This window comes from Danio aesculapii, chromosome 3, assembly GCF_903798145.1.
Source record: "Danio aesculapii chromosome 3, fDanAes4.1, whole genome shotgun sequence".
NCBI lineage: Eukaryota > Metazoa > Chordata > Actinopteri > Cypriniformes > Danionidae > Danio > Danio aesculapii.
Window position 1 is genome coordinate 11,311,993 of NC_079437.1, and position 15,000 is coordinate 11,326,992.

At 35.9% G+C, this 15,000-nt stretch overlaps 1 protein-coding gene across 3 annotated transcripts in view; it reads right to left on the minus strand.

Annotated features, from left to right (window-relative positions):
• Positions 1–15,000, minus strand: part of prkar1b (protein kinase, cAMP-dependent, regulatory, type I, beta) — a 151,756-nt gene that overhangs the window by 60,897 nt on the left and 75,859 nt on the right. For all 3 annotated transcript variants that reach the window (XM_056453130.1, XM_056453132.1, XM_056453131.1), the window contains exon 6: positions 8,708–8,754. In XM_056453130.1, the coding sequence (XP_056309105.1) occupies positions 8,708–8,754 (47 nt within the window). The remainder of the gene's footprint in view (positions 1–8,707; positions 8,755–15,000) is intronic.

A 15,000-nucleotide genomic window follows, 5' to 3' on the forward strand; every position in this document is an offset into this window, starting at 1 on the left:
CATGATGCTACTCAAGACCATATCTGAGTGTGTGTGTGCTTTATCAGCCACACGCATTGACGAGCACAAAGAGCCTCTTTCTCACTTTCCACAGAGGCGGCTTCACTTTCACCTGCGGACACACAATCCACTTGTTGATTTTATGAGGGGCAGGAATAAACGCTCTGCCAGTGGTCTAACACACATTCCTCAGGGTATCTGTGCTCTTCAGAGCGGCCACTGGAACATACTTCAGGTCCAAGCCTGCTGCGTGTCACTTCAGGTGAGAAACTGTGCTTCTGATATACTAGCAGTCCAGAATCAGGCCTTCAGGCTGATATTTAGCAAACTTCAGTAAGTGCAAAATGCAGCTGCCACAGTTCTTACCAGGTCAATTTTATCCTCCTTACACTGGCTGCCTGTTAAGTTCCGTATTGATTATAAAATATTGCTGCTTACCTTTACGCCTTTAAATAGTCAAGCTCCTGTTTATCCAAATAACCAATCAATCCCACCCGCTCTTTAATATCACAAAATTCAGAGCTTCTGGTAGTACCCAGAACAGCAAAGTACACTAAAGGAGGTCGAGCATTTTCATATATGGCTCCTAAACACTGGAATAGCCTTCCTGCTTATGTCCGAGGTTCAGACACAGTCTCGCAGTTCAAAACTAGGTGCTTTCACACCTAGATGTTAGTTTCGGAACCTGTCTCATGTGCTTAGTTTAGTGCGATTCGTTTGGCATATGTGAATCCAGCAAATGCGCTCGGAATCGCACCAAATAAAACGGTCTGAGATTGCCTGAATGAGGTGATCTCAGCTCAATTGAAACGATCTCTGGAGTGGATCATTTGTAGTAAGAACAATCCAACGAACTAACGAACCAGGCTATATCACAATGTATTATGGTTATGTAAGAGCCACATATACGGCTATATGAAGAGAGAATCATGTCGAACACAACAGTGAAAGCATGCTGATATAGAAATATTACTGAATGTTGTTTATCTGTTGGGCAAGTTGGCTGAAATTACCATCTGATAACCTTTCCATATTTTAATCTTATAATATGTCGTATTAGGCCTATTGTTTTGTTCATGTGTGCACTGACACCTTGAAAGAAAGATCAACATTGATCTGCTTCATGATCTAACTACGGTCTTGGTTCATCTGTTATTTCTCTCTATAATTTAAGCCTATAATGCAGAATTCTAGATTGATTTTTACAAAACATGACAACTGAAATGAGGCTATGAGAAAGTCTTACCTCTCTCATTTATATTTGGTGACGATGTCTTTGGGTGTCAAAATTAAAGTGCACATTTCCGCTTATAATGTCTTATTGCTTATCATCATAAATTAAAATAATGGCGTGACAGCTGAGCGGAATATGTGGGACTCAGAAAAACAAACCCTGAAACTCTGACCAACTTGAGAGTTTACTTGCATGTTACTTACTTTAACTATTCTGGTCCATTTAGAATCAATACACTTTAATTAAGGCATTAATGTGACCATAGACAACTAGACCACTTTTACGCACCAATATATTTCTCTCAATAGCCAAATTTATGGGTCAAAATTATAATTTTTTTATTGTATGTCAAAAATCATTCGTATATTGGGTCGCACTTTATATTAGGTGGCCTTAACTACTATGTACTTGCAATAAAACTACACATAATGTACTTCATGTGTTCATAAGGTATTGCAGAACACTTGTGGTGCTCTTGAGGTGGGATACAGGTAGGGTTAGGAACAGGTTTGGTGGTATGTGTAGGTTTAGTGATGGGTTAAAGCAATTATAATGCAAAAAATACTTTAAATACAGTTGTGGTGCGACAGTGTGTGAATATATGCAGCTTTTAATAGTAAAAATTCATTCATTCAACAGTGTGCTGAAACACTTGTCAAAATCATTTTTCATGTGAATGCACCTTAAAGACATAGCTCACCCCAAACTAACAATTCCATCATCATTTACTCATCCTTACTTACTCATTTTATTCCAAAACTTTCTTCTATTGAACACATAAACAATGGCATTCCAACATTCTTCAAAATATCTCCTTTTGCGTTCAACAAAAGAAAAAGAAAACCTTAGGAATTTGGTTTGGACTAAGTTGTATCAATTGACTTTCATAATACATTTAATTTCTTTCCAGTATGAAAATCAATGGCTATCTACTTCCAACATTCTTCAAAATATCTCCTTTTGTGTTCAACAAAAGAAAAAGAAAACCTTAGGAATTTGGTTTGGACTAAGTTGTATCAATTGACTTTCATAATACATTTAATTTTGTTCCAGTATGAAAACCAATGGCTACCCATTTCTAACATTCTTCAAAATATCTCCTTTTGTGTTCAACAAAAGAAAAGAAAAATAAGGAATTTGGTTTGGAATAAGTTGTATCCATTCACTTCCATAATACAAATATTTTTTTTCCCAGTGTGAAAATCAATGGCTACAGGTTTCCAACATTTTTCAAATTATCTCCTTTTGTGTTCAACAGAAGAAAGAAACAAAGGATGAGTAAATTAATGCCATTTCATTTCTGAAAAACTATCTCTTGAATAAAAGTGTGTGTTTCTTCCAGAGAAAGGTTGCGCGTGTTAATGAATTCCAAATCTGAGCGCTCTCTCAATTAGCATGCATTACAACGCTCTCCAAAGTCACAGCAGATTTATCCTCTCAGCTAATGAGAGACATCGCGTCGCGTTCCTGAAGCATCTTGACATTCCAGCATGGTTGCGTATATATATATATATATCTGAGAGCCTTATGAATCGTGTACACATACGAGATTTTGTGAGTACGCATGTATTTAGCATGTGTTTGACAGCATTAGCGTGATGGACTCTGTGTTTTCGGCTGGTCCAAATGCATTGGCTGTGAACCAAGAGCTGGATACGCAGCAATCTGATGTGGCAGTGACCCAGTGCTGACTCAACGTGTCCTCCAAACACATCCAGAGCAGAGGAGAAATATTAGCGCTGATATCTCACACTGCAGATCACTACACACTTACACAAGGACAGACAGTTAGAGGTCCTGTGAAATTAAATGAATGTTTCTAAGATGTTCTTATGAGTATATTCGTGATATTATTTACTGTATGCAATATCCATATCGAAGTGCAATCAATTAAGTTAATAGTATGTGCTAAGCATTTCTGTGCATAGGTTGTATATTCAAATCTGACCAATCATATGGGGCCTTTACTATCTCCATCCCCACCTCTCTAGTAGGTGCTGTTAGCTGAGGCAATAAAGATGAAAATAAATGCTAAATACTAACTTCATGAAAATAAGAATCAGAATTTCCATCAAGATTTTCAGTCATTTGTGGTGTTTTAAAGTCTCAATGTTTGCACTTTGACATTTTTTAGATTTCATTAGCTCAGAAAATACTATTCCTTGTTTATTTTAACATGATCTTTACATAAATTATTATTATTAATTTAAATGCTGATAAAATAATCAATTCTGATTCTGATTCTGATTATTAATTTAAATGCTGATAAAATAGCATTTTGTAAGTTTTATTGTAGGAAAATCATTATCCAACATAAAAGAAGATATTTTGGAAAATGCTCTTAGATGGCACCCATCGACTTCCATTGTATTGTTATGTAAGTCAATGGGTGCCACAATTCTTCAAAATATCTTCTTTTGTCTTTAATGGAAGAAATAAACTCATAAAGGTTTAATGATGAAGTCATTTTAATTTTGGCGGTGAACTATCCCTTTCAGCCAGTGATTAAATGCAGCCTTTGTAGGAAGAACAGGGTTTTTCTAGATCTATAAAGCACAATTTGGTATTTTATGAAGTAATACTACAAATCCCTTCATTTGAAATGAGCCTATGATCTGTAATGGTCAATGCTATTATGCCATAAGCATGAGATCATACACTACCCACATTTATGATCAACATTTATACGTCTGGAGTCAGTACAATTGGTTCATTCATTTTCTGCCGCTTTTCGGGGGTCCGGGTCACGGGGGCAGCAGTCTTAGGAGAGAACCCCAGACTTTCCTCTCCCCAGACACTTCCTCCAGCTCCTCCGGGGGAATCCCGAGGCGTTCCCAAGCCAGCCGAGAGACATAGTCCCTCCAGCGTGTCCTGGGTCTTCCTCGAGGCCTCCTCCCGGTGGGACATGCCTGGAACACCTCCTGGAACACAGGCATCCAGGAGGCATCCGAAACAGATGCCCGAGCCACCTCAGCTGACTTCTCTCGATGTGGAGGAGCAGCGGCTCTACTCCGAGCTCCTCCCGGGTGTCAGAGCTCCTCACCCTATCCATAAGAGTGCGCCCTGCCACAATGCGGAGGAAACTCATTTCATGATACAAAGCTCATGACCATAGATTGACCGTTAAATCGAGAGCTTTGCCTTTCGGCTCAGCTCCTTCTTCACCACAACGGACTGGTACATCGACCACATTACTGCTGCCGCTGCACCCGTCCGCCTGTCAATCTCACGTTTGGTGCATTGTGGAACGGGTGGTGGTCGAAGATTAGGACCACGACAACCCGATCGTCAGGCACAGAAACTGACTCTTGAGAACAATTAGTATTTTCTTAATTTTTCTGAATGCATTAATACATTATTTAAATGGTGAAGATGCATTACATCTCTAAATAATATTTATAGAATATGTAGAATGTTAAAAAAGACTTCTATTTCAAATAAATGCTGCATTTTTCAATTCATATTCATTAACATCTTTTTAAAAAGGTGGTTTATATTATTTTATAGTTAAACATGGTTTACAATGTGTGGTTTACGTTTATTTATGGCTAAAATATTACAAAGAACAACTATTTTAAACAACAATAATAATAATAATAATAATAATAATCATAATAAATAATAATAACAATAATCATCATCATCATAAAAAATATATTAATAATATTAACTATTTTTTAAGTATAACACATTCATTTTTGATGGATTTATGAAGAATAGTGACACTGAAGTCCGTATTAATGGTGATGAGAATTTAGGTTTTAATGACAGAAATAAACTGACTTTTAAAATCATTTAGAAAGACAACATTTTTATTATTATTACTATTATTATTAATATTATTAACATTAATATCATTATTAGTGCTGGGCAAAAAAAATATCTTGGTTAATTGCATCCAAAATAAAAGTTTGTTGTGACATATGCATGCATATTTTTGAAAGTTTATGAAACACTTATTAGAAAAATAAATAGAAATAGAAAATTTACATTTATATTTAAAATATATACACTACCTGACAAAAGTTAGTCCCCTATGCAAGTTTTAGGAACAACAAACAATAATTTGACTTCTATCATTTGGCATCAGAAGTGGCTTATATGAAAGGCAAAGGCCTCTTGGTTACGCTTAATTTACCAAAATAAAATATGATCATGCCTTGATTTTTAATTACTTAATTAGGACAGTAAGGTCTGACTTTACTTAGACAAAAGTCTTGTCACTTAACAGAAATAATGTACAGTATAGAATATAAAGTCATGGTGCAGTGGAAAAAGATTTAATATTGTGTTTTACTCCCATGAGCTTGGAGGACTGCATCCATACATCTCTGCACTGACTCAAATCACTTATTAATAAAGTCATCTGGAAGGGCAAAGAAAGCGTTCTTGCAGGACTCCCAGAGTTCATCAAGACTATTTGGATTCATCTTCAATGCCTCCTCCTTCACTTTACCCCAGACATGCTCAATAATGTTCATATCTGGTGACTGGGCTGGCCAATCCTGGAGCACCTTGACCTTCATTGCTTTCAGGAACTTTGATGTGGCTGAAGTATGAGATGATACCTCAGTCTAATGTCTTGATACCTCAGGCAGTTGATGCTGCCATACACTCTGCAGATCTCTCGCACACACCATACTGAATATAACCCCAAACCATGATTTTTCCTTCACCAAACTTGACTGATTTCTATGAGAATCTTGGGTCCATGCAGGTTCCAATAGATGATATATACATTTAAATATTACAAATATAACAATAAAAAATTGTTCTGTATATTTTTGTTTTTATGTTTGTGCATCAGATATACACAGTAAATATATAGAATACACGCACATATATTATGTCAAAATAATCTTTTATTTTGGATGCGATTAATCTTTGCCCAGCACTAATTATTATTATTATCATCCCATAAAAGATGATAAAAAAGAAATTTTAACCAAACAAACACCTTTCCAAAGTATTACTTTTGAACAGTAGCATATACTGATTAACTGCTCAATCTAAACAGCTTGGTATTTTTTAGCGGTTTCTTTTCTAAAGAGATAATTTACAGTATATACAGTAAAGTTAGATAAGTACAGTAGCAAAAACAGTTTGTTTAATTCTAAGAGTCACAGAGAGCGTGGAAAACGGTCATAAAAAACAAGTGACGACATGATAAACGGACTCGGGGGCAAAATAAAATGCAAAAAGTGTGGAAAAGGCCTCTTTAAACCAAACAATCCTATTTACCAGAGAATAACAACAAGCGGGGGAGAGAAATACTAAAGATTCCCAAGACGATAAAAGCAAAAAAAGGAAAATATCTGCATAAATCATATGAATGAACAAAGAAAATCTATTTCAGAGCTTCTTATCTTCTCTTTAAAACAAAACTGTGGAAATGGATTCTCTGTGGAGATAAAGGCAATCATTTCACTTGAACTTTATCCATGTCATCTTTGGACGGTAACACAATGGCAGTCAGTGTTCCAGTCTGTTGTAGTGTTAAAAGGCAAGTGGGTGAGATTTGTATCATATAGATCTACAATCGTATGTCCGGATGTTTCGTAAGCTCTCAAATCCTAATTGGGTTAATGTCACAAAAACACTCCTACACTCCAATATCAGCAGGAAAAAGAAATATCAATAAAATGTAGCATTAAAAACATTATGCAGGTAAGCACATTCACATCTCAAACTGTGAAGGCATTTTTAGTGAAGGATAGTTCACCCAAAACTGAATATTTGCCTATAATTTACTAAAAAACAAAAACAAATACGCTTATATTTTAAAATATTATTACTGAAGGATATTTTTAGCTGAATCTGCAGTCTTTGGTGATTTTATAATGCATATTTTAGCATCAGTGTATAGTGTAATATGTTTTAAAGTAACTAGTTACTGTAATTAAATTACTTTTCCATTGAAAATCAAAGTAAGAGGCTACTTTTCATTTTTCTTAAAGGTCCCATGAAAATCAAATAAAGTTTTTTAAATGTTAGTATTGGTATTGTTAGTTTTTAGGCTAGTGCGCACAAAAACAGTAACAAAATTCATGTTTAGAAGATATGAAACTGATATAAATATATAAAGCTTGCAGTTTGTCACTTTCGCCTAAATCAATCAACGGTTTTATTCACATCTCCTCATACTTCATTTTCTCATCAAATCTTCTGACCAATCAAATGCGCTAATAACTTACATGCCACGCCCCCTTCAAGACGCTTCTCATTTGATGCGCTTGATCTCAACCACTCTCACTGTTTATAAAAAGGGGAGGAGCTACAGTATGCCCCACCCTCTCTTCGTGTTTCGGTAGAGATATCAATGTCAAATATTGACTAAAAAAACTACACATTTCAAAGCACTTCACAGGACCTTTAAGGTTAAGTCATTACTTAGAATGAACTTGCTTTAAATACTATAAATAAATTCAACATTTTAAAATAAAAAAAAAATACGCTCTGCGCTGCGATGCATGGTCTAACAGGGTTGAGCTTATTCTCTTAAAGAGTTCTGGGTGTGTTTTGAGCATAACGTGCATTACACCAATTAGAGTTTCATCTCACGTTCCCTTTAAGAGTCAGTTGCATCATGCCATGGGGCATTTGCTATTTACATGGCGGACTTGTGGAAAAACTGAACGCTTCACTATAAAGAAAACTGTGAAACAGACCATCTGCAGCGCGAGGATAAAGAAGGAGCCACCTTCATTCAGCCTCTTTACTTTACTTTTACTCTTTACTTTACTCCTTTACTTTCATGGATAAGGAAACAGTGTTGTACGCAACATCCATTAGCCTACATATTGAATTTTATTTGGTAAGCTCAAATATTTGTTTCAAAGCGATTTGTAAATTCAGCTCTAATTTCCAGCAAACAAATAAATAAAGAATTATAACGAAGTGTGGTCAAAAAAACGGAGTTATATCCAAACACACGTCCTATTCTTATGCCCCATTCAGTGATGTATACGTCTCCAAAACTCAACAGGTGGACAAATCTAAACTGTTTTTATTAAAACAAACATAAATGTACATGTAATAAATACTACTGCTAATAATAATAACAAAACGTGAAAATTAGGTCTGCAAATAACAACAAATTGCACCGGGTGTACGATAGGGCCATATATATTGCTCAACAATGTTAAACTTTTGTCAGACAACTGCACAAGATTAAGAACCAATGAATCGAGTAAAAAAATGAATGTCCATAAACGATATTTATGAAATACTGTTTATGAATTCCTTTAAATGTTTCATTAGAACTTAGTAATAATTACTTCTTTAATAATAGTAACTTAATTATTTTTTACTTTAATTATTTAGTAACTGAAATAATTTAAATAATATGAATGGCCTGAGTGTGAGCAACATTAACATTATTAAATGCCCTTCATGAAAAGTGTTTAATGAGTTGATGTGATGATCTTGTGTTTGGGTTTGACTGTAGAAACAGGTATGAAATGTTGAACTTACATCCACTTCTCCTTGATCAATCACATAGAAGTTGTCTCCTTCATCACCTGTGAAAAAAAATCAGAAAATCATCCAACATCACAGAAAATATACACACAACAATCTGTTTTTCTGCTCAGAAGTGAAAATATCAATCACTTTAGGCTCTTAAATCTCATTAAGACTGTATTTATTTAATTAAAAACAGTAATATTCGGAAATAATATTGCAACCTAAAAATTCATTCATTTTCCTTCGGCTTAGTCCCTTTATTTGTCAGGGGTCGCCACAGCTGAATGAACCACCAACTATTCCGGCACATGTTTTACGCAGTGGATGCCCTTTCTGCCGCAACGAAGTACTGGGAAATACTCATACACACTCATTCACACACATACACTATGGTCAATTTAGTTTATTCAGTTCACCTATAGCGCATGTCTTTGGACTGTGGGGGAAACCGGAGCACACAGAAGAAAACCCACTCCAACACGGGAAGAACATGCAAACTCCACACAGAAATTCCAACTGGCCCAGCCAGGAGTCGAACCAGCAACCTTCTTGCTGTGAGGGGGACAGTGTCAACCACTGAGCCACCATGCAACCCCAACCTAAATTTTCCATTTTCTATTTTAATATGCATTCAAATTTCATTTATTCCTGTGATTTGTTCAATGATTTGAAGTGTCTGCCTTCAGTATGTTTAGAAATTATTGCGAAATGATGACTAGATGCCCTCAAAAAACATTTATTATTATAATATGTTAAAAAATGCAATGCTCGGGGTTCCTATTCTTTCATGGACACCAGAATAAAGCACCAATATATTAAATTAAGTTATTCATACCACAGCATATGGAGCTCCAAGAAGAACATACTAAACATTTTACTTACACTAAATGTTTACATTAATAATGTCAGAGTAGGGGCGACACAGTGGCTCAGTGGTTAGCACTGTTGCCTCACAGTAAGAAGGTCACTGGTTTGAGTCTCGACTGGGTCAGTTGGCATTTCTGTGTGCCGTTTGCATGTTCTCCCAGTACTGGCGTGGGTTTCCTCCGGGTGCTCCAGTTTCCCGCACAGTCCAAAGACATGCGCTATAGGTGAACTGAGTAAACTAAATTGGTTGTGGTGTATGAGTGTGAATGTGGGTGTTTTCCAGTACTTGGTTGCAGCTGGAAGGGCATCAGCTGTGTAAAACATATATGCTGGATAAGGTGGCAATTCATTTCACTGTGGCGACACCTGATGAATATAGGGACTAAGCTAAAGGAGAATGAATGAATGAATGAATGAATGAATGAATGAATGAATGAATGAATGAAGAGTAATTTTCTAAGAATTTGACTGTTTTAAACCAGTCATGTTCAAAGAACTTCATTAAAATGTGCTGAATTCAATACTGGTAATATTCATATTATTATTATTTGTAATGTTATTGTACATTTAATATTTTTAAATCAAGAATTTCTCAGTGTTTTTGTTCTGTTTTTGACAGCAGCACAGTACAACTGCAGAAATAACATGTTATTATTGCAAAATAATGCATAAACAAACTTTATTTCAAATGTAAGCACTTTCAATGACCTGTTTTTGTTTTTAAGTACCAGGCCTTTCATGAAGTGTGGGAACCCTAAATGCTGATTAACATGTCTGATGAAAACCTCATACATTCTTCTTCAGGATACTTTGAAAAAAAAAAAACTGAAAATTTTGCAAAAACTAGTCAATTAACATGAAAATAGTATTATAATTGGCTTCACTGTCACTTCTGATTTCATTTAATGCATCCTTGCTGAATAAAAGCATTAATTTCCTTTTACTGCAACCATCTAAGCCTGCATTAGCATCTAGATGACCCCACAGCTAAGAAAAAATAGACTAAACAGTCACAAAAAAAGAGAAAGAACATCCCATTTCATTTTCATGGGAGCTTTAAATTCAACATGGAAAGGAGGAAAAGATAAATAATATTGTCTCCTTCCCAGATTCCAGCTCTTTCCGACTCCCCATTTCCCAACACCACACACACACACAAACACACAGAGAAAGAGACAGATGTGGATATCAAAGATAAAAGATGGCACTTTAGCAGTTTAAAAGTGTCAGCACCTCTTCTCGGAGCAGTGTCATCTAAATGATTCCCAGCCTTCATCCTCAGCAGCCCATTTGAGAGTTTAATGGAGGTCTGGGTGTGCCAGAAGCCAACATTTCCAAGTTAAAGGCCACTGCAGTGCACATTTCTGGTGCTTCAGAGGCTCTTTGATGTCTTTGAGTGTGTGTTGAAATTAGTGTTTGGGCTCCTGGTAGCGAGTGCGTGTGTGTGTGTGTGTTAAAAGAGCCCGTGATCCGTGAGTTCATGCGGGTTCACCAGGCTAATTAACGGCGAACACACTAAGCGCTCATAAATCACACAAGCAATTTATCTTAACACACTCACCGATGGCGAGTGCCCTCTCGCTCACTCACACACACACACACACACACACTTGCCGTCTCTCCCGCTCTTTCAAGCCATTCAGCTCATTTTTCTTAGTATTGTTCCTGTCTTCCTGTCTTTTATCACCTCTGCTCTGAAGTTTCTGCTTTTGGGCCAACAGATCCTTGAGTCACAGAGTGCAGGCAAATATTTAAGGAGAACAAAACACACACATGCACACTTCTACACACACACACAGGCAAGCATGCACACACACACAAACACACACACACACATACATATATATGCACGCGCGAACAAAACACACATGCACACTTCTACACACACACACACACACACACACACACACACACACACACACACACACACACACACACACACGTCTAGTTTGATATCCTTATGGGGACTTCCCTTAGACATATAGGGCCCTAACATACATCCGGCGTTACAAGGCGCAAGATGAGTTTTGCGCGATTTGTTGCTATTTTCAGACTAGCGCAACCCTAGTTTTCTTGTTTTGCGCTACGTTGTTTAAACAGTAAATCCATTTGCGCCACTTTGTGGACTCATGGGTGTTCCGACCTATAAAGGAGGTGTGTTAAGGTGCGTTGTTGGCACATTGCTATTTTGAGGAAACATTTTGTATAATGTTATTATTATTAGCGGTATTATTTATTATATGCAAATTTACATTAGTTTTATAAAAAAAAACCTTAGATTTGTTTTCCTGTCGCGTTTTAGAGACTTAAGGGGGCATCGGAATAGGACGTGTGATTGGATATAACTCAATGTTTTCACCACACTTCGATATCATTGTTCATTTATTCGTTTGCTGGAAATTAGAGCTGAATTTAGAAATAGTTTTGAAACAAATCTTTGCGCTTAACAAACTAAATTAAATATGTAGGCTAATGGATGTCTTCGGTGGAGTGTGTACAACACCTTTTTCCTTATCCACATAAGTAAAGGAGTAAAGTAAGGAGTGAAAGTAAAGTAAAGAGAAAGTAATGAGGCTGAATGGAGGAGGCTCGAGGATAATCGTGCTGCAGTTTTCTCGCTAGTGAAGCATTCAGTTATTCCACTTGCAAAGTCTGCCATGTAAATAGCAAATACGCCATGGCGCGATGCAACTGACTCTTAAAGGGAATGAGAGATGAGACTCTGATTGGTTCAATGCATGTTATGCTCAAAACACACCCATAACTCACTAAGAGAATAAGCTCAACACTGTTAGACCATGTGCCAAGGCGTAAACCGTATTTTTCCATCCTTAAAATAGCTAAATGCATTTGGACATGCCCGTAATGCTTTTGCGCCCTGCGCTTTAGACTTTGCGCCTAGTTCATTAAAATAGAATCCAATGATTTTTATACTATGCAAAGTGTATATTCTGTCCTCTTACTCCAATCTTACCCCTAAACCAACTCTTACGGAAAACATTCTGCACTTTAACATTTTCAAAATACTTCAATCTGTATGATTTATAAGCATCTTTACCCATGGGAAGCTCAATTTAGGTCCACACTGTGACACATGCTCCCATGAGTCTGTGTGCATTCAGATTGAAGTCCCCATTGGCAAATAAAAACAAGAGCACACATATACACTTACACACACATGCACATTTCTACATACACACATGCGCACACATACATACACTCTTGTACACACCCACACACACATACACGCTTGTACACATTGCAGAGAAACATGAATACATCTAATACACTTAATAATAAATCAAGCAGGTCTAGTACTTCATGTCACGTTACATCATTTTACAATTGGGCTTTACAGAGGAACGAATGCAGACTGCTGGAAAGAGGCAGGATATACCACAATAATTGTTTAATCTCAACTATTGTTGGTTCATAAACCACAAAAATCGACAGAACAGAATTTCTGTGCATCACTTATGTCCCCTCAGACAACATTTACCATGACGCAACCATCTCAACATAAACTCCAACATTTCTCATTAGACTTCTTCCGAGACGCAATGATCTGTTCTCTCCGCGATCAGGCCTGCGTCAAGACACTTTGAGCAGAAGCATCTGGGACGAGGCAACTTTATGTTGAGCGATGAAAAAGCAAGTGAGAAGTTACAACAACGCACTGATACGGAGCGCACAAATGCAGTGCAGATTGTTTTAGTTATGTAAAAAAAAAAAGGTGATGAGGTTTTTTTCCTATAGTTAAACAATGAGCTCTTTTTGATTTCATATGGACTTCATAAAGCAATAGAGAACAGTGAAGCATGAGCACGTCTTACATACTTTCTGTGAAATGCAACTCTTCAACAAAGACTTTCAATGTGTTTATCTGACATGGGCAGATTGCCCTAGTTCTAGGAATGTGCGAAATCATATTTGTATGTGCATGTGTGTCGAAGTGTGCTTGTGTGTGTGTGTGTTTAAAGGTTGTCAAGTCAAGGATGAGTAAATGATGGCATTTCTTATTTGCTGAACTCTCCCTTTATAATGTTACGAACAACAGAAGTGTATAAAGCTAATTTACAGTAGATGGTAGTATAACTATACTCCACAAGTTAGTCAATGTTTTGCCTAAAATTATATATTTTTTGTTTAACTTTAATATTTTAATTTTAATATTTTTATATATTTTTTGTTTAACTTTAATATTTTAATTTTAATATTTTTATATATTTTTTGTTTAATATGTTTTTTGTTTTTTATATATGCTTTCATTTTGATTATTAGCTTCAATTAAAAAAGCTTTAGTAGCTTACCTATTGTTGCTTACAACCTCAATATCATTGGCTGAATTCGATATTACCAAACTTCTGGTTCAGTTTGAGGTCAATATGTATATTATTTTAAATAAATTAACAAATTATTTGATTAATAATTTATTTTAAAATTACTTTACTAATTACTTTTTGAAGAAAGACAAGGGAAAAGTTTGCATGTTCTCCCTGTGTTTAAGTAGGTTTCCTCCAGGTGCTCCAGTTTCCCTCACAGTCCAAAGACATGCACTATAGGTCAATTGAATAAGCTAAATTGGCTGTAGTGCATGAGTGTGTGAGTGAATGCAAGAGTGTATGGGTGTTTCCCAGTACTGTGTTGCAGCTGGAAGGGCATCCGCTGCGTAAAACACATCCTGGATAAGTTGGTGGTTCATTCCACTGTGGCAACCCCTGATTAATACGAGACTAGGCTGAAGGAAAATAAATGAATGAATGAATGAATGAATGAATGAGACAAGGGGGGTAAAATGAAAATGCATTCTTAGGAGGTGGAAAACAAGGACAACTTTAAAAAGTTTGTGATAAAATATGTAAAAAAAATATATATATTAAAGGAATATGCTGATGAATAGAGATGATTGTAAAAAAGACCAAAATGAGAAAGGTTTGATGACATTTCAGTTAATGGCTGTTTGCAATACTACATATGTTTTGGGTCTATGTTATAAAAAGAAAAGGTGAATTGACCATATAATATGTAAAATATGCCAAGAGGAAGAAATATGTCTCATGTACAAATAAGAGGTAAGTAAAAAAGGAAATTCAATTCAATTCAATTCACCTTTATTTGTATAGCGCTTAAACAATGTAGGTTGTGTCAAAGCAGCTTCACATAAAAGGTCACAGTAAATAGGAACAGTGTAGTTCAGTTTGTAGTGTTTAAGTTCAGTTCAGTTTAGCTCAGTTCAGTGTGGTTTAATAATAATAGAAATAAGTTATGTAATAGACGAATGATGTTTGTGGTAATGAGGTGAGGAAAACATTAAGCTTACACTTCATCCCGCTCCATTTCGACCATGATGAAATGTATTTTGTTAAAAGAATTGTTTTAAGTTTATGATTTCTTTTTGTTCAAAATAAATAAATCAAAATCTAATTTTATTCATC